Here is a 23277-nt window from a genome sequence, read left to right on the forward strand (position 1 = left end):
GCCTCTAGACACCACAAACGGTATCCCTTCACTCCAGGACTAAAGCCCATGAAAAGAGCCTTCTTTGCCCGTGGATCCAACTTTGATTCAATCACATGATAATATGCAATAGAACCAAAAATATGCAAAGAATCATAATCAGTTGTAGGTTTTCCAGACCATACCTCTAACGGGGTTTTGCCATCTATAGCAGATGATGGCAAACGATTGACGAGATGTTGAGCGTATGTCACAGCCTCAGCCCAAAACTCTCTGCCTAACTCAGCATTAGACAACATACAACGAACTTTCTCCACAAGTATCTTGTTCATACGCTCCGACACCCCATTCTGCTGTGGTGTTTTTCTAACAGTGAAGTGCCGAACTATGCCACAATCTTGACATACCTTCAGGAACGGATCACTCTTGTATTCTCCTCCATTGTCTGTTCGGAGAACCTTAATCTTCCTTCCTGTCTGGTTTTCAACTTCAGCTTTCCACTTAAGGAAAATTTCAAGCACATCATTTTTGTTCTTCATAGTAAACACCCAAACTCTCCTGGAAAAATCATCCACAAAAGTGACAAAATAATGCCTACCTCCGATTGACGGAGTCTTGGCAGGTCCCCACACATCTGAATGCACATAATCCAGAATACCCTTGGTATTGTGAATTGCAGTGCCAAACTTCACTCTTCGTTGCTTTCCCAGAACACAATGCTCACAAAATTCAAGTTTGCAAGCCTTCGTACCTTTCAACAATCCTTGCTTGGTAAGAATTTGCAAGGATTTCTCTCCAGCATGTCCCAACCTCATATGCCACAACTTCGTTGCCTCAGCATCCTTCTTAGAGTTAGAAGTTGCTGCCGCTACTGTCCCCACCACTGTACTACCTTGATAGTAATACAAATTGTTCTTTATCACGCCTTTCAACATCACCAGTGCTCCCGAAGTTGCTTTAAGAATTCCATCTCGCATCGTCACAACTAGGCCTTTAGATTCTAAAGCCCCCAATGAGATGAGATTCTTCTTCAACTTTGGCACGTACCGTACATCCCGCAAAATTCTGGTGGATCCATCATGATTCCGCAGCTTGATTGAACCTATCCCGACTGTCTTACATGGATTATCATTACCCATGTAAACAACCCCGCCATCGAGTTCTTGAAAATCAAAGAACCATTCCCGAATGGGACACATATGATAAGTACAACCTGAATCCAATATCCACTCATCTGGATACGATGATGCTGAAAGCGAGACAATTAAAGAGATATCTGATTCCACGTCACTTTTGCATTCTACAACATTTGCATCTTGTGGAGTCTTCCCTTTCTTCTGCAGTTTTGGACAGTCTTTCTTCCAGTGTCCTTTCTCATGACAGAAAGCACACTCATCTTTGGCAACGACTCGACCTTTAGACTTAGACATCCCTCTTCTCTCCTTTGTTTGGCTTTGCTGACGACCTCTTGCCACCAATGCTTCTTCTGATGTCGTTGATTTGGTTCTCATCTTATCCTGCTTTCTTAATTCATGACTATATAAAGCAGAACAAACAGCATCTAACGACACATTCTCCTTCCCGTGAAGGAGCGTAGTCTCCAAATGTTCAAATTCATCAGGAAGAGATGATAACAACATCAAAGCCAAATCCTCATCCTCAAACTTCACATCTAAATTCAACAGGTCTGCTACTAATTGATTAAACATAGTGATGTGTGCATTCATAGTAGTACCTTGTTGGTAGTCAAATCGGAACAACCTTTTCTTCATCAGGAGCTTGTTCTGACCACTCTTCTTCAGAAACTTGTCCTCCAATGCCTTCCACAGTTTGTGTGCAGAAGTCTCGTTTTTTACAGCGTACTTCTGCTCTCTGGACAGGCAGGATCGAATAGTTCCGCATGCCAACCGGTTGATGATGCTCCAATCTTTCTCCTCTACCTCTTTTGGTTTCTCTCCTTCAATAGCAATATCAAGACCCTGCTGAAAAAGAGAGTCCAAGACCTCTCCTTGCCACATGCCAAAATGTCCAGTGCCATCAAATATTTCCACCGCCAATTTCAAGGTGGACACCGGGAACCTCGACCATGATGAAGAGGAGCCCGACACTCTGGATACATCCTTGGCTTCTTCTTCTTGATTTGCCATTACAAACTCAAAATATAATATTCAATATTACAAATAATTTCAAACAACCCAAGGCGAACCTTCGGCTCTGATACCACTTGTTGGGAAAAACGGGTAATTTTCCCACTAAAACAAAACCCTAACAGAGCTACCCGACAAATAATATTGAATAAATAAAGCGGAATAATAAAAGAGATAAAGAGGAAAGAACACACCCTAAAATTGTTAACGGAGTTCGGCCTGTTTAGCCTAATCTCCGAGCACAGCAAAAACAGCTCACTTTTATTACTATGAGAGAAGATATTACAAATTGGGATATATAACAGTGAAGGAGAAGAGTTTAATTTATAACCCTCAAACCTCCTTCCCAAACAATGAACCCACCGATGTGGGACTTGGGATTAAGCCAAAATCAACAGTGGGAACTGTAAGGAAACTCAACTGCAATTTTTCTTTTCAAGAGAAATTTCAAACTATGTACTAGCTTATGCTAAAAGAAAAAGGTATTTAATAATTAAACTAAATATTAATATAAAAGTATGAACTTAAATATTAAATTATATATTGAAAATTGAATTTAAGTCGAACTGATAGATGAAAATTAATTCATCTATATTGGTGTTATCTCCATCTACTTAATCTGTTCAACGTGTGACGAGACAAGATCCAATTTGTTGATATACTCTGAAATCCACAAGAGACTTTTCCTTGTTCATATGTTATCTCTGAACTCTCGAAGTTTTAAGTTGAAGGTTGTATTGAACTCAAAACTTTATTAAATTCACTTTAATATATAGATACATATTATATATATATATATATATATATTAATATTTGTTTATTAGTCTCCTTAAATTTTACAATTTTTATTCCTATATCATGTATAGAGGCAATTTCTTCACTCTTAATACTCGCATCTGTAACAAATAAGTTATTTTTATTAATTTGAAACATATTTTTTCTGAAACCAAGAAAAAAATAGTTTATATTTCTATTGTTGGTAGAAGATAGAGTATATTTTCTACAAGTAATAGAAAATTTATGTACAATAAATTTTAGGAGAATTTAAAATGGGTCAAGTCATAAAATTTCATAATTTATAAGCAATTTTGATTTTCCAATAGCATTGTAAAAAAATATTCCATAAACAATCTAGCAACCATTCTTTTAAAATGAAATATGAAATAATATTGTACACAATTTCTCCATAGAGGTAAAAGCAAATCACTTTGGATTGCGTGTTCAAATATTCTTCATTTAAATAAATAAATATTAACAAGTCATGTGCAATTCATCTCTAACGAAGTTCAAGTCAACTTGACTTGAATGATCAATTATGGCAGATAGAACAGAGAAATAGGAGAGAGAGAAAAAACTCATGTAAACTCACTGTTAAATAAAAAAGACTCTTAAGGATCCTTAAATTCATGTTACTCCTTCACAAAGTAACAAACGAACAATAGGAAATTCAAAACTACAATATTTGCAAAAACTCTTACCTTTTTATTGGATGGGAAATTTAATAATTTTTATAAAATTAAAATATATTAAATTTGAAGTATTATCAATTTAAATTATTTCAATTTGAAGAAACTCTTCTAACTTACCTCATTGACATGTAAAGGAATGAAGGGAACATGTTTTATCCAGATATGCATTACCTATCCCTTTGGTGGTCAATATTCTTAATTTCACAGTTTCTCTCATCTTAAAAACATCAAGATAAGAAGAAAGAAACACACCACACTAGACAAGTGTTATGGTTTTGAATGGAATGAATACATAGTCCTCAAGAACAGAAAATATTCCCTATTATCTTGCCAAAACGGCTGAGACTGTTACATCATTAATAGAACGATTCTTGGAATTTTCTGAAGCTGATGCTTCTTTAGAGGTCAATTTTCCAACAGAAAATGCAGGGTGATTGGGTTTTGGAAGATCCATTGTGTCACTTCCTAGCATTAGAACAACCGTAGACATGGTTGGTCTATCTGCTGCATCTTGTTGAACACACAGCAATCCAATGTGTAAGCACTTGACAACCTCACTAGCTATGAAGGATTTTATCAGTGCTGGATCCATCAATTCCAAACATTTTCCTGCACACCAGATGCTCCAAGCCTGCAAGTAATTGTGATTTGTGAATGTTGTTAAGGTCTAGTTAGTATGGTTCAATGACTCCTTGAACAATATGAGAGAAAACTCACATATAAAAGAAGACTTTGACCATGTTCTGCTCGATGGAATCCACTGTTCTTTCTTCCACAAATGATTTCTAGGACAAGAACTCCAAAGCTGAAAACATCTGATTTCACAGAAAATAATCCTTCCATAGCATACTCTGGAGCCATGTATCCACTGGAGGGAAGCAAGAGAGCTTTGTTATTCCTCTTATACATTGAACGATTAATACATAACAAAAATTTCATTTTTCAAATGTTTAAGTGGTTAAAACTGCATTAGAAAAAGCCTATTATTTAAAGCAATGCTGGGTATAAGTAGAACTCACTAGGTGCCCACTACTCGTTTTGTCTTGGCTTGGTTCTCTCCTATTTCAAATGCCCTGGCCAATCCAAAATCTGATATCTTGGGATTCATCTCATCGTCTAATAGAACATTGCTAGCTTTGAGATCTCTGTGAATTACTTTGAGTCGAGAGTCCTCATGAAGATATAAAATACCTCTTGCTATTCCATTGATAATGCTTAATCTTAGTCCCCAATCAAGTTGTTTTCTCTTCTCATCATCTGACAATGCAAAGAAAAACAAAACTTAAGGACTCAGCAAATACCAAATAGTAACTCTTGGACTTAGCATGGAAACAAAAAAAAAACTTTAAAACAAGAAAACTCATTAAAAATGTTATTCACTAAAACTATTTGTTATTCCATATGGCCCAGTTAAAATCTTGGTTGTGGTTGAAACACAGAGCTGGATCTTTTGACTACTCTTTTTCCGACTGGATTTTGTACCCTCTCCTCTGCTTAAAAAGCTTTGTATAACGGGTAAGGGTATTTTTTGTGTTTTTAGCAGGAGCTTTGATGGAGTTGGCCCTAGTCATGTCTATAGGATGCTGGTTTGGGGTCTTGGAGAGTGCAGGCGCGAGGGGTAAGAAGTAAGTAGCTAGGCTTCCTTTTGCAGCATGGTCCCTGTTTGTAAGTGTGAATGGATATTGGTTTATGAACATAGTTGCTGTTGCAACTCTGTAATGTTAATTCAGTTGTAGAAGTGTCAGAGACGTAGTAAGGTGTTTGTTTTGTTGTGCTGTCTCTTACCTTTGTACATGGGTTGGGATACCCCTTAAGTGTCCCCTTATATTCATTTATTTTTTCTGATAAAAAAAAAACTAAAACTATTTGTAAAACATACCACCAAAGAGGTAAAAGTCGAGGCTTGCATTACACATATACTCATATACTAGTATCTTCTCATTTTCCTCCAAGCAGCATCCCAAAAGTCTCACAAGGTTACGATGTTGCAATTTAGCTATAAACATTACTTCATTCTTGAACTCCTGTGAGCCCTGACCAGAAAATTGTGAGAGCCTTTTCACTGCAATTTGTCTTCCATCTGGTAGAATTCCCTAATAAAAGTTGCAAGAAATGAGAACAAATAGAAAAATACCAAATGTGAAGAATCTGTCAAATTCCAAATCATTAATACCTTGTAAACAGAGCCAAATCCACCTTCCCCTAATATAGATTCTTCTGAAAAGTTATTAGTACTATGTAGAACTGCGATTAATGGGATTGTAGGCAGATCTCCATTCAATTTTTCCTCATCAAACGTCATCTTATCTACAATGACATGTTTTTGAGTTTATAATTGAGTATGTGAAAGCAACATATTTTAAAAAATCAAGCAAGTGTTATTGCAGGAAATTACCTTTTCTTACTCTTTTCCTGTACCAGAAGCAGTAGACACTGAAACATAGTAGAGCTACAGACCCCAACACACTAGAGGAAATGATTAACTTTCTTGTCTTACTAGCACCTCCATTGTCTACCACAGTATAAAAGATGAACAATTATATTTTTAATTTTTACACATTATTCAGATTCACATTGTGCAAAAAGAAAGAAAAGATAAATGCTCAAAATCTGAATAAATTTCTTATTATTATTATTATAACAGAAACAAAAATAAATGTGATAGGTTTGCAGATTAGGTATAGCAATTAAAGAGGGTCAACATAATGTCAATCACACGTTATGGATCAATGTCACTTCACATGCATCCAATACTAATCAGGCCCTTTCATAAAAGTCTTGTTTTGGATAGTAATTTGCAAATAAAGTTTTTTGTTTGTCACGTATCAGCTTGGATCATAGAGGGGAAAAAGAATCAATTGTCGTATAAAAAATGTAACATCCTAATACAGATCTACACCACAGAACTAGCAAAGGGAAATAGGGAATGGAAGATAAGACAGCTATGAGGTTCTGTTTATTTGCAAGATAAACAGTCCTACTGCCCAGAGCTAGGGTCCTCTAGAGTAACCGACAAGGTTCTCTATCTAACAACAGCAGAACAGAATACCCCCTCTTCTCTATACACAACTGATACTAATAACAGAAAAATATTGTTAAGACGGTCAAGTGGTTCAGAACTGATAATGGTTTTGAATTCTGTTCAGAACTATTCAACAGCTTCTGCAAGGAGAATGGTATTGCAAGGCATCAGAGAGTAGTAGAAACTCCTCAGTAAAATTGCCTAGCTGAGAGATTCAATAGGACCATTCTGAAAAAAGTGAGATGCATGTTAAGTGTTGAAGTTCCAAAAGTGTTTTGGGCTGAAATTGTTGTTACCTCTACCTACCTGATCAATAGATGTCTCTCAAGAGTGTTGGAGACGAAGACTCCTAAAGGAATCTAGTCAGGACATTCCCCAAACCTTGATCTCTTTAGAATTTTTGGTCGTGATGCCTATGCTCACATGAGGCAAGGAAAACTGAATGCACGTGTTGTTAAATGCGTGTTTCTTGGCTATCCCGAAGTTTTTAAAAGGATATTGTCTATGGTCTCTTAAGCCAGAATTGAAGAAATGTATTATCAGAAGGGATGTTGTCTTCAATGAAACTTAAGTGACTTATAAGCCCAGAGTTTCCGAATGTGTGCCTGTGAGTAGGGGGAGTCTGATAAAGAAGCATCTAATTTCCTACATGATAATGCGTTAGATGATCTGGTAAATGAAAGACGAGAAGCTTCTGATGAAGACAAACAGTCTCATGATTACATGCTTGCCACAAATAGAATGAGGAGAATAATAAGAGCTCCAAAAAGGTATGGATATGTAGATCTTATTGCATATGTTTTAGTGGCTACAAGTGAGATGTTAGACGATGAACCGTTTAGTGTATCCTCTACACTAGGAAGTAAGGAGAGCACAAAATGGTTAGACACCATGAAGGAGGAGATGAAGTCACTTTATCAGAACAATACTTCGACTCTTGTTAGTAGACCTATGGGTTCTAGGTTGGCCAATTGCAAATGGATTTTCAAACGTAAAGATGATAATCCAAAAAACAAGTCAACGGAAATTCAAGGCAAGATTTTGTGAGGCTGTAAATTCTTTCATTGTTTGGATTTGATCCAGCTGATTGGAGATTAAGTCTGCGAGACAAGAACTCTTCTTCAGAAGATTTATTTTGAACCATGGTAGAGATTTGTGAAAAAAATCTCTAGTAAAATCTCGTCTTTAAGACTCCTAGACCATTGACACTACTAGATTGTCTCATTAGACCATCTAGTCTCATACCGTCTACTGGACCTGGACTATCTGATGAAATCGTCTAGTGATTGCTCTATTATGAAACGAGAAGCATTGTTTACGTGTCTTTCTCGTTAGTCTTAGGCACCTTTCATGTGTGTTAGTTATAATGGTATTTTCTCTATAAATAGGACCTTGTCCCTTCTCTAGAGGCTAACCTTTTAGTAGAATGTTTGAGTCATATCTGAGTGTGAGAGTTTGCTGAGAGAGAAACTGCTAAGTTGTAATCTCTGTGTTTTATAGTGAATTCTCTCCGTGGATGTAAGTTGAAGTTCGTTCATACTTCAATCAAACCACGTTTAAGTTTCTCTGCGTGATTCTCTCTTCTTCCTCTTTTACTATTTACCTTCTACCCATTAGAAGGTGTTGCTTCTCTGTTATTGTTTGTGTTTCTGTGGTCTGAATGAATTTGTTGAGCTAATTCTCTTACAATAACAATCACATAATTGAGCATACTGGATCTGAGCCATTACAGAAAAAAAATGTCAAGTATGTCACTTTTAGAATATTCTTAATATAGGAGACAGTCCCGTGAAAATCAACCACAGTTGTAACTTCTAATAAAAGTACAAGACAACTGTTTCCAATAGAACAAGGAACTCACCTAGTTATCTTGAGCCTTCTAATATTAAACGCTGGTACCATGTATCTATCTACAACTACCCTGCACCAGCTTTTAATTGGAGGTTGTCAATAACACTAAACTGGATTAGTTTTCTTAAGCCTATTTCCATCATGTTGTTAGACATTGGAAGCTCCAGAAAAATCCATTCCAAAACACAATAAAAATTTGAAATGTTTTCAAAGGAAAATCTAGGCAAAGATATTGCCGTTGGTAAAAGTTAAACTCCATAGTTTTTTTGAAAGTACTGATGTAGTTGAGGTTAAATTTGACTTAGAGAAAATACTTATGTATTCCAGATATAGCGGTAAGTAATAGACTAGCATCAATTATGGCATAAAAGGAATTCATATTACAATAATATTTTTAAAGGACACCAATGAAGATTAACTCATTAATGAAAAGAATTAACTGATGAAGTTCATAGTAGAAAAAAAGTTGTTCACAACACCTGTTTTAACCACATATAAGATTTGGTAAACCAAGTTAATCTGTCATGAACTTAAAGAAAAAACCATAGTTAAGTAATGCATCAAACTTTAGAGCCAGCCATGACCTGAGGGCATATAAAACATAATCAGGGTAATTCATACCCTCTTCATTACCCAGCTCTTTAAGTTTGGAATAACACATGCTCTAAATCCACTCACATCTTAAGAATCTACCAAAACAAAATATTTATATTCATATACATAAAACCATTGATCAATATATTCTAAAGCTACTCTTCTTTAAACACTTCTTCGTCCATTGTAAAGCTCCTCTAATTGAAACATTTTCCCAAACATCTTAAAGGCATAATTAGCATAAGACATCATTAGATTTACAAGAAACCTGTAAAATAGTTAGTGGGATCATACAGCAGAGGACAAAATATATAAGTTATATCTATAACAGTATACTAACCTCATTTTATCTCCACTTCTTTTAATATAAAAGTTTTACCCCTCAATTTGCACATTGAAGTTTTACTTCACCCTGTCTATTTTTATGCTCTATGTTTCAATTTTTTATTTTTTTTATCAACAAAGAATTAATAAATTAAAAGAGAAACTTCAGAAGTATCTTAACCCTTTATACAAGAACCTACAACCTAACCATCTTGCTTTCAAATCCATAAACATAAACATAACAATCTTTACCAACAAACAAAACACCATAACATTTTGAATTGTATGCTTCCTGCAGAATTATGCAGCAAGCTTAAATTCTGCAGAAAAACAGAACATAAAACGATATGAAGTAGGGCATATAAAGTGTGGCTCTTTCTCCTAATGTAGATGCAAACAAAGATGTTTAGTAGATACTAATAACAGAAGTCAAATTGTGATAAATATGTTGAATAAGAGTTTTTAAGAGTTCTTCTTTAGTTAACATTATAAGAGTTAAATTATTTTCTTATATGCAGTAAAAAAACATCTTATTTATTTTAATATACCCTTTCCATATTTATTCTAATTTAATTTAATTTTAATATTTTCTTTTAATAATGTGCTATAATTGTTAAGAAAATCTTATATAAGAATAACTTTTTATCATAAATTTTAAAGTTAATTTATATACTAAAAAAATTATTTATTATTATTTTTAATTATAATGTAATTTTATATTTAACATTATTAATTTTTAATAAATTGTAGGTATATAAAATAAACATTTATCATACAACATGAACAAGCTAAAATATTAAAGTTAGATATAATTTCTCCAAAAACTAAAACAAAAAAATGTTTTTCCTTTGGGATCACTTGTACAAATAATCTAGAAGACCAAAGTGAAAACTAAATTATGCTAAAAAGAAAGAACTGCTATTTTTGCTTTTAATGAGTTGAAAAAGGCATTTTGCAATTATATATAGCCCCCTATATATAAAATGAAAAATAAAATCTAAATCTCCACCTCATTCTATTTATTATGAAGAAATTTCACTCATTTCTTTTTATAATATAGTTTTTAAACAATATAAAAATTCCAAATAAACCCTAACCTGAACTTTGGTAGAACTTTTCATCATCCATCCTCATTCCACAGCTTGGACCAAAAACTGCCCACTGTGCATTAGTGGAACAACACTGTGGAAATATGTCTAACAACACATGCAAACACTCACCACACTCATCACTTGGAATATCCCTGTCACACTGCACCCAACCATATCTTTTCTCATTGTCAACCCAATCAAACTCATCCACTGCCCAAAACTTCTTGGTATCTATGGTTACTTTTGTAATCAAACTCTCCATAGAATCCTCAACTTTCTTAGCTTCTGCTGAATCCTGTATTTGGATGAAGAAATTTAAGACAAATTTTAGTCTTAGGTGAATTAAAATATCATACATCAAATGTTAATGTAAACGTTTTTTAAAAGGCTAAATAGTTTTACTGTCATAGGATTAAAAACTATTACCTGTGATACAAGTTCTATAGGTAAAATTAGATTGAATGACATTTGTAAAACAGTTTTATGTATATATACATAGTCATAGTAAAAAAATTTTAATGATGAAAATTTTATGGGATAATATTTGAAAAGACAAAAGAAAGAAATTTCAAACAAAAAGGAATGAACTGTATATAACACAGTAAATGACATCTGCATAATACATAAAGTAAATGACTAATTGGAGTTTTTATACTGCTATTCAATCCTAAACCATGATACTAAGTTTGTTGATTTCAGAATAACTTTTAAAGGTTCATTATATTAAACTCAAGTTAAATTATTCTATCTAAATAAAATATTTAAAAAGTTAACAAGTATAGTATAAACAGGATAAACTAGACTTAAATCTCTTATTCAAATTTTTACTTTTGAATTATGCAGATAAAGAAACATAGTTAAAAGGAAAAAAGCTTCTGAAAAAGTGATTAATCAGACTTCTTAATTAACCTTAAAAACCCTTGTATACTTCACAATAAAAAATTTAACTAGAGTAAAAAAGGTATAAACTAGACTTAAAAATCTCTTATTCAAAGTTTTACCTTTGAATTATGCAGATAAAGAAACATAGTTAAAAGGAAAAAAGCTTCTGAAAAAGTGATTAATCAGACTTCTTAACCTCAAAAACCCTTGTATACTTCACAATAATTTCATGCTAAAAAACACCATCTATCTTAAGTATCTGAATTTTCATATTCCTTGCTGAAAAGTTACCTTGATTTTTTTGGGTCCTGTAATATTCCATGTTGGGGTTAAACTAACTTTGCCATTGAAACTCTGGTTTGAGTAACGGATGATGCATATATCATACCATATGATAGCTCTTACAGTGTTGGGACACCTCCGAGAGAGTTCACTGGCAGCAGTGGTGATGCAGAACCGGCAAAAATACCCTGTGATGTCGTATCTGCAGCTGTACAATCCATAAACAGCATCATCATCATTGTTATTGTTGTTTACAGTGGTGTAGTTGTATCCATCACTTTGATCTGAGTCTGTGGTTACCCATGAGAGGAGGGTGTCAACGTTGGCTTTGTATGAAGGGCTAACAGAAGTTGAGTTCTCACAAAAATTGTACATGTAAATTGGTGCTTGAGCTCTTGTTGTAGTGAAAAGGAGGAACAAGAAGCTGACACTAACCCTAATAGGGATCATGAATATTTGTGTTTTGATCCTTATGAAGTTTTGGTGCTGTGTTAGACAAGTTTTTTGAGGACAAGGTTGATAAAGTGGAGTGGACTATGGTGAGAAAATGGTAGGTTTAATTTACAAGTCAATTTGCACATGGCTTTTGATTATTATTATTATTATTATTATTATTATTATTATTATTATTATTATTATTATTATTATTATTATTATTATATTAGATTTGAATAGGTTGTTAATCTTTTGATGGGATAAGTTTATTCTTCTCTCTTAATGGAAAAACCTGCTTTATTCTTTGTTTCTCTTTCTTTCTTGAACACTGTTAATTAATATTCAAGTGTCTAATACTTCTAAACTACCATTCACATAGATACTGATGCGATATGGATACAAAAATACGTATAATCTCTAAAATGGAAGACACGGATACATAAATTTATACATTATATAATTATGAATTATATAAATTGATAATATAGATTTATGGACACAAATATATTTCAGTTTTTTTTTTAGCAAAAAGATATTTCTTATGGCGGGTTCAAAAGAATTTTTTTTTAAATAAAATCTTTCATGTTATGTATTACTATGCAACTTAAGATCTCAGCTAGACTAATACCTTAAGTAACAACAATCAAGGTTCAAAATGATTTGTTTCTTATTTTTATAATCATAATAAAAATTTATATAATAAGTTCGATTTTTTATAAAATTAATGTATTTTTCCTTTTTTAAATTATGTTACAACTTTGCTATAATTATTAGAAATTCAACAAATATTTTTTGAATTGGACATTTTATCAATATGTGTGTCATGAGAGTTTCGGTGTGATGTCATTCAAGAAACGTGAGCCTCATAGCTTATAAATGGTTATTTATATGATAATATATATATATATATATGTTTTAAATTTAAACGATAAAAAAATTAAATCAAATTTAATGAAGTAGAAAAAGATATTTAAAACATAACACTGGAGAATTGTTGGAATTGTGGATAACATTGTTTTTAAACGTTTACAACAATATAAAGATACACGTTTTAGTTTTTTTGTTTTCAAACGATTCAACTGGATTAGTGTAATTTATATAGTTGAAGTCAGTGTAATGTTATAAAAATAATCAACTCTTTTTTTTATAAATTTTTAAATAACACAAGTCATTAACAATACGTTTGAAGTTTGAATTAGCGTAATTAAATTAAATAACTTATTTAACACGCGAGCAAGGGTTTGATTATTGAATGGAACATTCTTCAAGTGGAGATTACTTTTTCGTAATAATGAATGTGTTTGAATTGAATGCTGTGTTGGACTGTAGCTTAGAAAAAGAAGAGAAAGTGTTGGATGTTTACATTAAGAAAATTGTCACTAGTCAACAAAAACTCCACCAACATACATTTTCTAAGCACTCATCACTTGAGTCAAACTCGCGTGTTAATTCTAATTTTGACTTTTTTGGTACATTTTCTATTTCTAAATTTATAATCCTCCTAATTAAGATAAATTAAATTATTTTTTCAAGTAAATTAGAGTGTTTTTTAGTTTTAGTATGAGAAAAAACTATTGACAACATTTAATGATTTTTTATTCTTAAATAAATTTACAAATTTTGTATTTGGTTTCTCATTTTTTTTATATGTTGGTCCATCACCACATGTTCAAGGTCATGAAAACTAAGAAACTCCATAGTTTCTTATCGCAAATGTGCTTTAAGATGTTATGGATGGTCTCCGATGACGGGTGGTCTGCTGATACCATGTTAAGAAGTGAACTTTAAGCCTAACTCAACCTCATAAAACCAACTCAATGAAGTGAGGTTTGGACCCACTTATATATTATAAAAGACTCTAATGTCTAGTCGATGTGGGATTTCCAACAAGAAATAATCCTAGATTGACCAATTCAAAATATAACTTAACACTCTAAATTGATCAATTCAGAACGTATATCTGAATGTGAAAATACGTTTCGAATCGGTGAATCCGAAATACAAAATAATGAGACATTGTAGATTATAAAATCTTAAAAAGGTATTTATGGATCCTGAAAATTACTTTTATTAAGGATAAAAGGATAAAATGGATTTTTTTGTCTGACCTATGTGCCGTGCGAGAAGAAAGTATGAGGGTGAAAAATCGAAGTTGAAGACATTGATTTGTCATATGGGTATGAAACTGAATACCTCTATTTTGAAGATTCTGATAGTAATGGTCAAATATTTGGTAACTACAACAGATACAAACCAAACAAAACATGTCAGAATTTTTCATTTAGGTTGGGGAATGGACTTTGCTAACACATTTGGATTAAAATGAACAAAAGGGAGAGGGTGAATAGTCACTGTGATTGTGGGTTTTTGGCTTATGTGAGTAAAGTGGGTAGGAGTGAAACCTACAAGTTAAAGACTTTGAAAGCAGAGCACAACCGTGGAAGGTTTTTCAACAACAAAAATAAGAGATCTAAGTGGGTTGCAAAAAAGTTAAGATCTTGTGCAACAAGGTAAAGTTAAGTGAGATAATGGATGATATGAGGTTCAAGTATGCAACATTTATAACCATGTTTGTGGCATGGAGGGAAAGAGACTAATAGTGAGTAAAACATGTTATAGTCTTACTCCCCATAAATGCATACATAGGGTCTATGTTGGCAACAGTTGTAAGTTCCAATAATTAGAAATTCAGCTGCAAGGTTATGCAGACCAATCATGGGTCTATATGGGTGTTATTTGATAACAAAGTCTAATGGTTGTTGGAAGAGACCCCAATAATCAATATCTTCTTGCTTTTTCTGTTGTGGAGCAAGAACATAATGAAACTTAGACTAGTTCTTAGACTTACTTCTTGATGACATTGATGACATACCATTGAATAAATGGTATTCCAAAGTGACAAACAAAAGGTGATTCATGATGTTGTTAATGTGTCTTTGCGTTATTAATGTTATGGATTTCAATGGAATGAATACATACTAATATTCTCTATTACCTTGCTAAATCAGTTGAGACTGTTACATCATTAATAGAAAGATTCTTGGAACTTCTTGAAGCTGATGCTTCTTTAGAGGTCAATTTTCCAACAGAAAATGCAGGGTGATTGGGTTTTGGAAGGGCCATTGATTCACTACCTAGCATTAGAACAACCGTAGACATGGTTGGTCTATCTGCTGCATCTTGTTGAACACACAGCAATCCAATGTGTAAGCACTTGACAACCTCACTAGCTATGAAGGATTTTATCAGTGCTGGATCCATCAATTCCAAACATTTTCCTGCACACCATATGCTCCAAGCCTGCATGTAATTGTGATTTGTGAATGTTGTTAGGCAATAGTTAGTATGGTTCAATAACTCCTGGATCAATATGAGGGAAAGCTCACATATAAGAGAAGACTTTGACCATGTTCTGATCGATGGAATCCACTGTTCTTTCTTCCACAAATGATTTCTAGGACAAGAACTCCAAAGCTGAAAACATCTGATTTCACAGAAAATAATCCTTCCATAGCATACTCTGGAGCCATGTATCCACTGGAGGGAAGCAAGAGAACTTTGTTATTCCTCTTATACATTGAATGATAAATACAAGCAAAAATTTCATTTTTCAGATGGTTAAGTGCTTAAAACTGCATTAGAAAAATCCTATTCTTTAAAGCAACGTAAGGTAATAATAGAACTCACTAGGTGCCCACTACTCGTTTTGTATTGGCTTGGTTCTGTCCTATTTCAAATGCTCTGGCCAATCCAAAATCCGAGATCTTGGGATTCATCTCATCGTCTAATAGAACATTGCTAGCTTTGAGATCTCTATGAATTACTTTGAGTCGAGAGTCCTCATGAAGATATAAAATACCTCTTGCTATTCCATTGATAATGCTTAATCTTAGTCTCCAATCAAGTTGCTTTCTCTTCTCATCATCTGACAACCAAGACAAAGAAGATATCTCAGAAAAAGGAAGAGCAGCATTGCAAAGAAAAACAGAACTTAAGGACTCAGCAAATACCAAATAGTAATTGTTGGACTTAACATGGAAACAAAAATAACAACAGAATTATTACTTATTTCACCAACTTTCAAGAGTTTACCTGTTTCCCTTGAGGATATGTTATGATTATTGGTTACATTAAGATAATTTGAATTCAGTTTCACATTATGAATTCAAATGAACTTTGCTCCATAAACTTTCCATGGTATTATTATTATTATTATGATGATGATGAGTTCGTGCTCTTATTCTTAAAAAAAACTAGATAACAAAATCATACAGCACATGTCATATAAGCAAATAATATACACTGTATTCAGTTCCATATTAATACTTTAAAGCCAATAGCACCTTCACTTGATTGATTTCCACAGACCATGATTATTTTGGAGCTCAGAAAATGCAGTAAAAAGCACAAAAACTCATGAAAAATGTTATTCACTAAAACTATTTGTAAAACATACCACCAAAGAGGTGAAAGTCGAGGCTTGCATTACACATATACTCGTATACTAGTATCTTCTCATTTTCCTCCAAGCAGCACCCCAAAAGTCTCACAAGGTTACGATGTTGCAATTTAGCTATAAACATTACTTCATTCTTGAACTCCTGTGAGCCCTGACCAGAAAATTTTGAAAGCCTTTTCACTGCAATTTGTCTTCCATCTGGTAGAATTCCCTGATAAAAGTTGCAACAAATGTGAACATATAGAAAATGCCAAATGTAAAGAATCTTTCAAATTCCAAATCATTAATACCTTGTAAACGGGGCCAAATCCACCTTCCCCTAATTTAAATGCTTCTGAAAAGTTATTAGTACTATGTAGAACTGCTATTAATGGGATTGTAGGCAGATCTCCATTCAATTTTTCCTCATCAAGCATCATCTTATCTACAATGACATGTTTTTGAGTTCATATTTGAGATAAATGGCCATATTTGAATATGAGAAAGAAATCTATTTTAAAAAATCAAGCAAGTGTTACTGCAGCAAGTTACCTTTTCTTACTCTTTTCCTGTACCAGAAGCAGTAGACACTGAAACATAGTAGAGCTGCTACAGCACCCAACACACTAAACGAAATTATCAAATTTCTTGACTTACTACTAGTACCTCCATTGCCTACAACAGTATAAAACATGAACAATTATATTTTGAATCATGTACACATCATTCAAATTCACATTCTGCAAAAAGAAAGAAAATAACTGAACTCAGCCTGAATAAAGTGCTCATCATTATAACAGAAACGAAAGTAAATGTGATATGTTTGCAGATTAGGCATAGCAATTCAATAGAGGCAATATAATGTCAATGTCACATGTTATGGATCAATATCACTTTCATTCAATACCAGTGAGGCCCTTTCAATAAAAGTCTTGTTTTGGATAGTAATTTGCTAATTAAGTTTTTGTTTGTCACATATCAGGTTGGATCATATAGGGAAAAAAGAATCTAATTGTTGTATGAAAAATGTAACATCCAATAAAGGGTACCACCCAATGATATTTGTTCTTGTAGTAATGAATGGCTTCTCTGTAAATGATTGCCTAAAATATGCTTATCTTGCATCCATAACAGAATATGTACATAAACATCTCTAAAAATTCATAAACTCCAATAACATGCTGTTAGGCTACAGATAAGAACACTAATAAATAATCCTATCAACTCTACACTAAAATTCTATAGAAAATGCTTCTCTCTGATTTGTATTCCTCCATAGAACAGTTTTTATACACAAGTACTTGTGCCAATCATTGGCTACAAGAACCATACGGAAACAGAAAAGGGAATCTAACAATAATGCATATTAATGAAATAATAAGCACTGTCGTTAGGCCATGTTGCTAACACATACATTATAATTCTATGAAGATTAGTTCTTACCTAAGCAAACAGGATACATCTGAAACTCTTATAGTCACAATATTGGAAAAATCCATACTCTTGTTTTAAGTTATATTCCATAAACTAGATACAGGGGAGTGTACCTTGCTGGATCACAAAAAGAAATCCTCTGCACTCCTTACCGCTGCATAATTTAGAAATTATCGACATTACAGATGTCATACACTTCACCTATATTAGTTCATCTCATACTTATAAACCCACACATGCACAACTTCATTGATAAGAATCACAAAATTGAACATACTGGATCTGAGGCATTACAGAAAAATTGTGAGTATATCACTTTAAGAATATTCTGAATATAGGAAACAATCACATGGAAATCAACCATAGTTTTAACTCTAATAAACAAAAACAGACAACTATTTACAGTAGAATAAGGAAGTCACCAAGTTATCCAGAGCCTTCTAATTTTAAGTTGTTACTCAACCTCACAAATGAGTTTATATACTGTCATTTAGCATTATTGTTAGTTGATATAAAATCAGCAACACACTTACTTATTACTGGATATTTCTGGGTGATCCAATAACGAATGATATAATAAGTCTAATAACAAATTTGACTATGATAAACTATAAATGACTATCTCTAATTATATGCGATCTCCGACACAAAAATCTGAGTGCATATAAAACGTAATCAAGGTATGTCTTACCCTCTTCATCATTACCCGATAGTTTAAGTTAGGAACAATACATAATCTCTGTAATAAATTCACTCACATCTCAAAAATCTACCAAAATATTATTATTTCTATTTATATACATAAATAATTCAAAATCATTGATCAATATATCCTAAAGTTACTATTCTTTAAGCATTCTTCGCTCATGTTAAAGTTCCTCTTATTTAAACATTTTACCAAACATCTTAAAGGCATAACGAATATTACACAGTAAATTTATATGCTACCCTGTAAAGTAGTTACTGAGATCATACAAAGTCTATAATATTTCTATAGCAATAATGACATTAGACTCTTTTTTTTTAAGTATAGAAGTTTCATCCTCAATTGTGCATTGAAGTTTTACTTCCACCATCTCTTTTATTTTATGCTTAATGCTTCAAAGATTGTAGTGGGCATATGAACCCTGGCTCTTTCTCCTACTCTAAATTGAATTTAAATATTTTTTTTTTAAATATACTATAATTCTTATAAACACTAATATGACAATAATTATTTATCAAAATTTTAAAGTTAATTTATGTACTAAAAGAATTACTTTTTATGAATTTTAATTAAAATATAATTTATATATATATATATATCTAAAATTATTTATTTATTATAAATTGCTGGTATATAAAATAAACATTTATCATATACATACCATACCATGAACAAGCTCAAATATTACAGTTGGATATAATTTCTCCTAAAATAAACAAAAAGATGTTATCTTTACAAATAATCTAGAAGACCAAAACTAAAACTAAATTGTGCTAAAAAGATAGAAATGATATTTTTTATTTCAATTTTTAAAAAAATCGTTTTATAATTATATGTAGCCTCTGTATATAAAATGGAAAAATCTAAAGTTTCACTCATTTTTTTAAGAGATAGTTTTTTTACCCCATATAAATTACTTTTAGCTATTAAAAAATGATTAACTTATTTTTCATATAAATACTCAAAAACAATTCCAAATTAACCCTAACCTGAACTCTGGTAGAGATTTTGATCATCCATCCTGATGCTACAGCTTGGACCAAAAATTGCCCACTGTACATTTGTGGAACAACACTCTGGAAATATGTCTAAAGTTGCATGCAAGCACTCACCACACTCATCATTTTGAATAACTCTATCACACTGCACCCAACCATATCTTTTCTCATTGTCAATCCATTCAAACTCATCCACTGCCCAAAATGTCTTGCTCTCTACAGTTGCTTTTCTGATCAAACTCTGCATAGAATCCTCAGCTTTCTTAACTTCTGATGAGTCCTGTGCTTGGATGAACAAATTTAAGATACAAATTTGATTATAGAATATCACACATCAAAATGATTGGTTTGCATGAGGACCTTCAAAAGACTAGAAAAAACTTCAGTATAAAAATAGTTTCATTTCATGGAATCACACTAAAAGCTTTTTTTAGTGATGAGAATTTTATTGGAGAATATTTTAAAAAACAAAATAAATGTATGAATTAACTCAAACAAGACATCATATGACATATGCATAACACATACGATGAAAGTGAATGACAAATGGTGTCTATAAAAAAGAACTGTGTAGACAGATTCAATTCTAAACCATTTACAGTAAACTTTGCAGATTTAGAATAATTTTTAAAAGTTACTAGAGTATATGTCATTTGTTTCTTATTCAAAGTTTTAACTTTGAATTTTGCAGATTAAAAAACATAGTTAAAAGGAAAAAGGCTTTTGAAAGTGATTTATCAGACTTCTTAACCTCAAAAACATAGTTAACAATGATGTCATGTTGAAAAGAAATCATCTATCTTAAACTACCTGAGTTTTCAAATTCCTTGCTGAAGCATTACCTTGATTTTTCTGGTTCCGGTAGTGTTCCATATTGGGGTTAAACTAACTTTGCCAATGAAATTTTGGTTTGAGTAACGGATGATGCATACATCATACCATATGATACCTCTTACAGTGTTGGGACACCTTTGAGAGAGTTCCTTTTTAGCAGTGGTGATGCAGAACTGGCAAAAATACCCTGTGATGTCGTATCTGCAGCTGTACAATCCATAAACATCATCATCATTGTTGTGGTTGTTGTTATTTACAGTGGTGTAGTTGTATCCATCTCCTTTGTATGAGTCTGTGGTTACCCATGAGAGGAAGGTGTCAACGTTGGCTTTGTATGAAGGGCTAACAGAAGTTGAGTTGTCACAAAAATTGTTCATGTAAATTGGAACTTGAGCACTTGCTGTGATGAAAAGGAGGAGCATGAAGCTAAGAACAACCCTAATAGGGATCATGATTTTTGTTGTTTTCATCCCCATGAAGTTTTGATGCTACATTACAGAAGAATTTTCATGGACAGGGTTATGGACAGGGTTGAGAAAGTGAAGTGAATTATGGTGAGACAATGGTAGGAGTAATTTAAAACTCATTATACATGACATAAGTTTATTATTATTTGATTTGAATAAGTTGTTGATATTTGATAAGATGAGTTTATGGTTTCCTATAAATTTGAAAAACTTTGTTTTAGTTTTTTTTTTTGTTAAATATTTTGTTTATATGTCTAATAATTGTAAATTCTTATTTATATGAAAAATTATTTGGATTTTATAATCTTATCATGAAATATATATATATATATATATGTTACATTTTATTTATTTTCTTTCAAAAGAAAAAGAATTGGAGAACTTGTTGTTCAAGTTAGAGAAATTAAAAAGATGGGTTTTAAATTGAAAGATAAAACTTTAAATCAAATTTAATGAAGTAAAGAGAGATTTAAAATATAACAGAGGTCAATACGGATTACAAATAACATTTTATATATATAAATAGTTAAATTTAAAAATATTTTTTAATCAAATCGATTATTCGTATTTGGAATTATTTAACATTACCATAAATCTTAAATAATTTTGTTAATGGACTAGTGTAATTTATAATAGAAGTCAACATAAAAGAAATTTGTTAATGGACTAAAATTGATCATTGAAATAATCAAATTTTTTAATAAATTTGAAAATAGTACAAGTCATAAACAAGACCTTTCAAGTTTGAATTAGCCTAATTAAATTAAATTAACTTATCTGACACGGGAGCAACTGTTTGATTATGTGGTGATTACATTTTTGTAATGAAAGTGTTTGAATTGAACATACATTTTCTTTAAGAAGAAGAAATATTGGATGTTTTACTTTAAAAAAAAAATTGTCACTCGTCAAGAACAACATCACCAACATATATTTTCTAAGCACCGATCAGATAATTCAAATTCGCGTGTTAATTTCTTTTAATATTTTTCGTTTATGTTAGTCCTTGCTAAAATATTTTCTTTTAGTATGGTGATTTGTGCATTGTTCATGTATTTACTTTTATAAGTAATTGATTTTGCTGAAATAACATGTCTTCGTGGCTTTAATCATTTTTGTTTTTTTTTTTCAATCTTTGTTTTCTATTTTTATACTGATAGTACCGAGAGATATAACCGAAATGTTGCACCGAGAAGTTATGTCGAGAACTATGTATATAAAGAATAAAATAAAGATATTTATATAATATAATATATAATCATTGTAGCAAGGTACAAATCAAGAAAAAAATCCAAATTAATTGGTGTGTTTAAAATAATAAGGAAGTGCATAAAGAAAGACCCAAATAAGGTATAAGCCCAATAAGAAAATCCTATAAATAGAGGATCAACATAAGAGGTAAGTAAGAGTGAATTTTACCTGATTAATGCAAAACTATTTCTGACTTTTGCATCAGAGCGTCTTGCAGGTACACACACTCATCTGTGAGTAGAGAAGCCGGAAGCCCAACCAAGAGAGAATACGAAAGCCCAACCAGGAGAGAAGCCGAAAGCCCAACCTGAAGAGAAGCCGAAAGCCCAACCTGGAGAGAAGCCGAAAGCCCAACCTATTGAGGAGCTAGAAACCCATATTCAAGAAGGGCAGTTTCTTCTTGCACCCCTACATTTTTCTTTCTGCACCACCACAATATTATGGAAAGATCATATTGTCCCTATTATTTTTTAAAAACCCCAAAATTCACTTAAACTGTAATTATTTTTTTACATTCTGGATTATGGAATCCGAAATTTTTTTGGATTGACACTTCCGGTAAACTTTCGGATCCACCAATTCGTAAGTCAAAATATACATTCCACATTCAGAAACCCATCATTCCAAAAAAACATTCCAGATTCACCAATCCGTAACAGAAATATGCATTCTGGATTCAAAAATCCATAATTCAAAAAAAAGTATTATGGATTCACCTATCCGTAACAGAATTAGGCTTCCAGATTCAGCACTCGGAAAATTAACAATTTATGCAAAATTTGCTTTCAGAACAATCCATCATCTGGAAAACAAAATTTAATCAATTTTGGATTCATGAATCCGTAATACATTACCGGATCCTGATATCTAGTAACCCCGAAATCTCCATAACTACCATGCTCCTAAAAAAAACTTAACTCACCTCTACAACCCAAACAACATTTCGGCAACATAGCATACTCCTCCACCTTGCCTCAAACAACTACAAAAACCCTCCACCAGCAGTTGATATTCAATGATGAAGATGAACAGTGACAAAGGAAATCCAACATGGTGCCCCTTTTCAAATTATA

At 32.3% G+C, this 23277-nt stretch overlaps 2 protein-coding genes across 4 annotated transcripts; both read right to left on the reverse strand.

Moving 5' to 3' along the window:
• Window positions 1-3730: 3730 nt before the first annotated feature.
• LOC137829131 (G-type lectin S-receptor-like serine/threonine-protein kinase SRK) lies at window positions 3731-12204 on the reverse strand. Of its 3 annotated transcripts, XM_068635947.2 has the most exons (8): window positions 11651-12204; window positions 10484-10772; window positions 5991-6107; window positions 5769-5902; window positions 5475-5688; window positions 4615-4852; window positions 4313-4463; window positions 3731-4226 (listed from the first exon to the last, which is right to left on the reverse strand). In XM_068635947.2, the coding sequence occupies exons 1-8, from the start codon at window positions 12089-12091 to the stop codon at window positions 3918-3920; spliced, it is 1893 nt and encodes a 630-aa protein (XP_068492048.2). In that variant the 5' UTR covers window positions 12092-12204; the 3' UTR covers window positions 3731-3917. The 3 variants fall into 3 exon arrangements, with proteins under 3 accessions (XP_068492048.2, XP_068492129.2, XP_090153553.1); XM_068636028.2 differs by lacking the exons at window positions 10484-10772; window positions 11651-12204 and adding an exon at window positions 8479-9331; XM_090297427.1 differs by lacking the exons at window positions 10484-10772; window positions 11651-12204 and adding an exon at window positions 8033-8153.
• Window positions 12205-15007: 2803 nt separating this feature from the next.
• LOC137829784 (cysteine-rich receptor-like protein kinase 25) lies at window positions 15008-21020 on the reverse strand. The gene is made up of 8 exons (XM_068636738.2): window positions 20495-21020; window positions 19644-19932; window positions 17067-17189; window positions 16826-16959; window positions 16533-16746; window positions 15764-16001; window positions 15463-15613; window positions 15008-15376 (listed from the first exon to the last, which is right to left on the reverse strand). The coding sequence occupies exons 1-8, from the start codon at window positions 20960-20962 to the stop codon at window positions 15068-15070; spliced, it is 1926 nt and encodes a 641-aa protein (XP_068492839.2). The 5' UTR covers window positions 20963-21020; the 3' UTR covers window positions 15008-15067.
• Between the last annotated feature and the right edge of the window lie 2257 nt (window positions 21021-23277).

The sequence above is a fragment of the Phaseolus vulgaris genome, chromosome 11, assembly GCF_051622355.1.
Source record: "Phaseolus vulgaris cultivar YP4 chromosome 11, ASM5162235v1, whole genome shotgun sequence".
Lineage (NCBI taxonomy): Eukaryota > Viridiplantae > Streptophyta > Magnoliopsida > Fabales > Fabaceae > Phaseolus > Phaseolus vulgaris.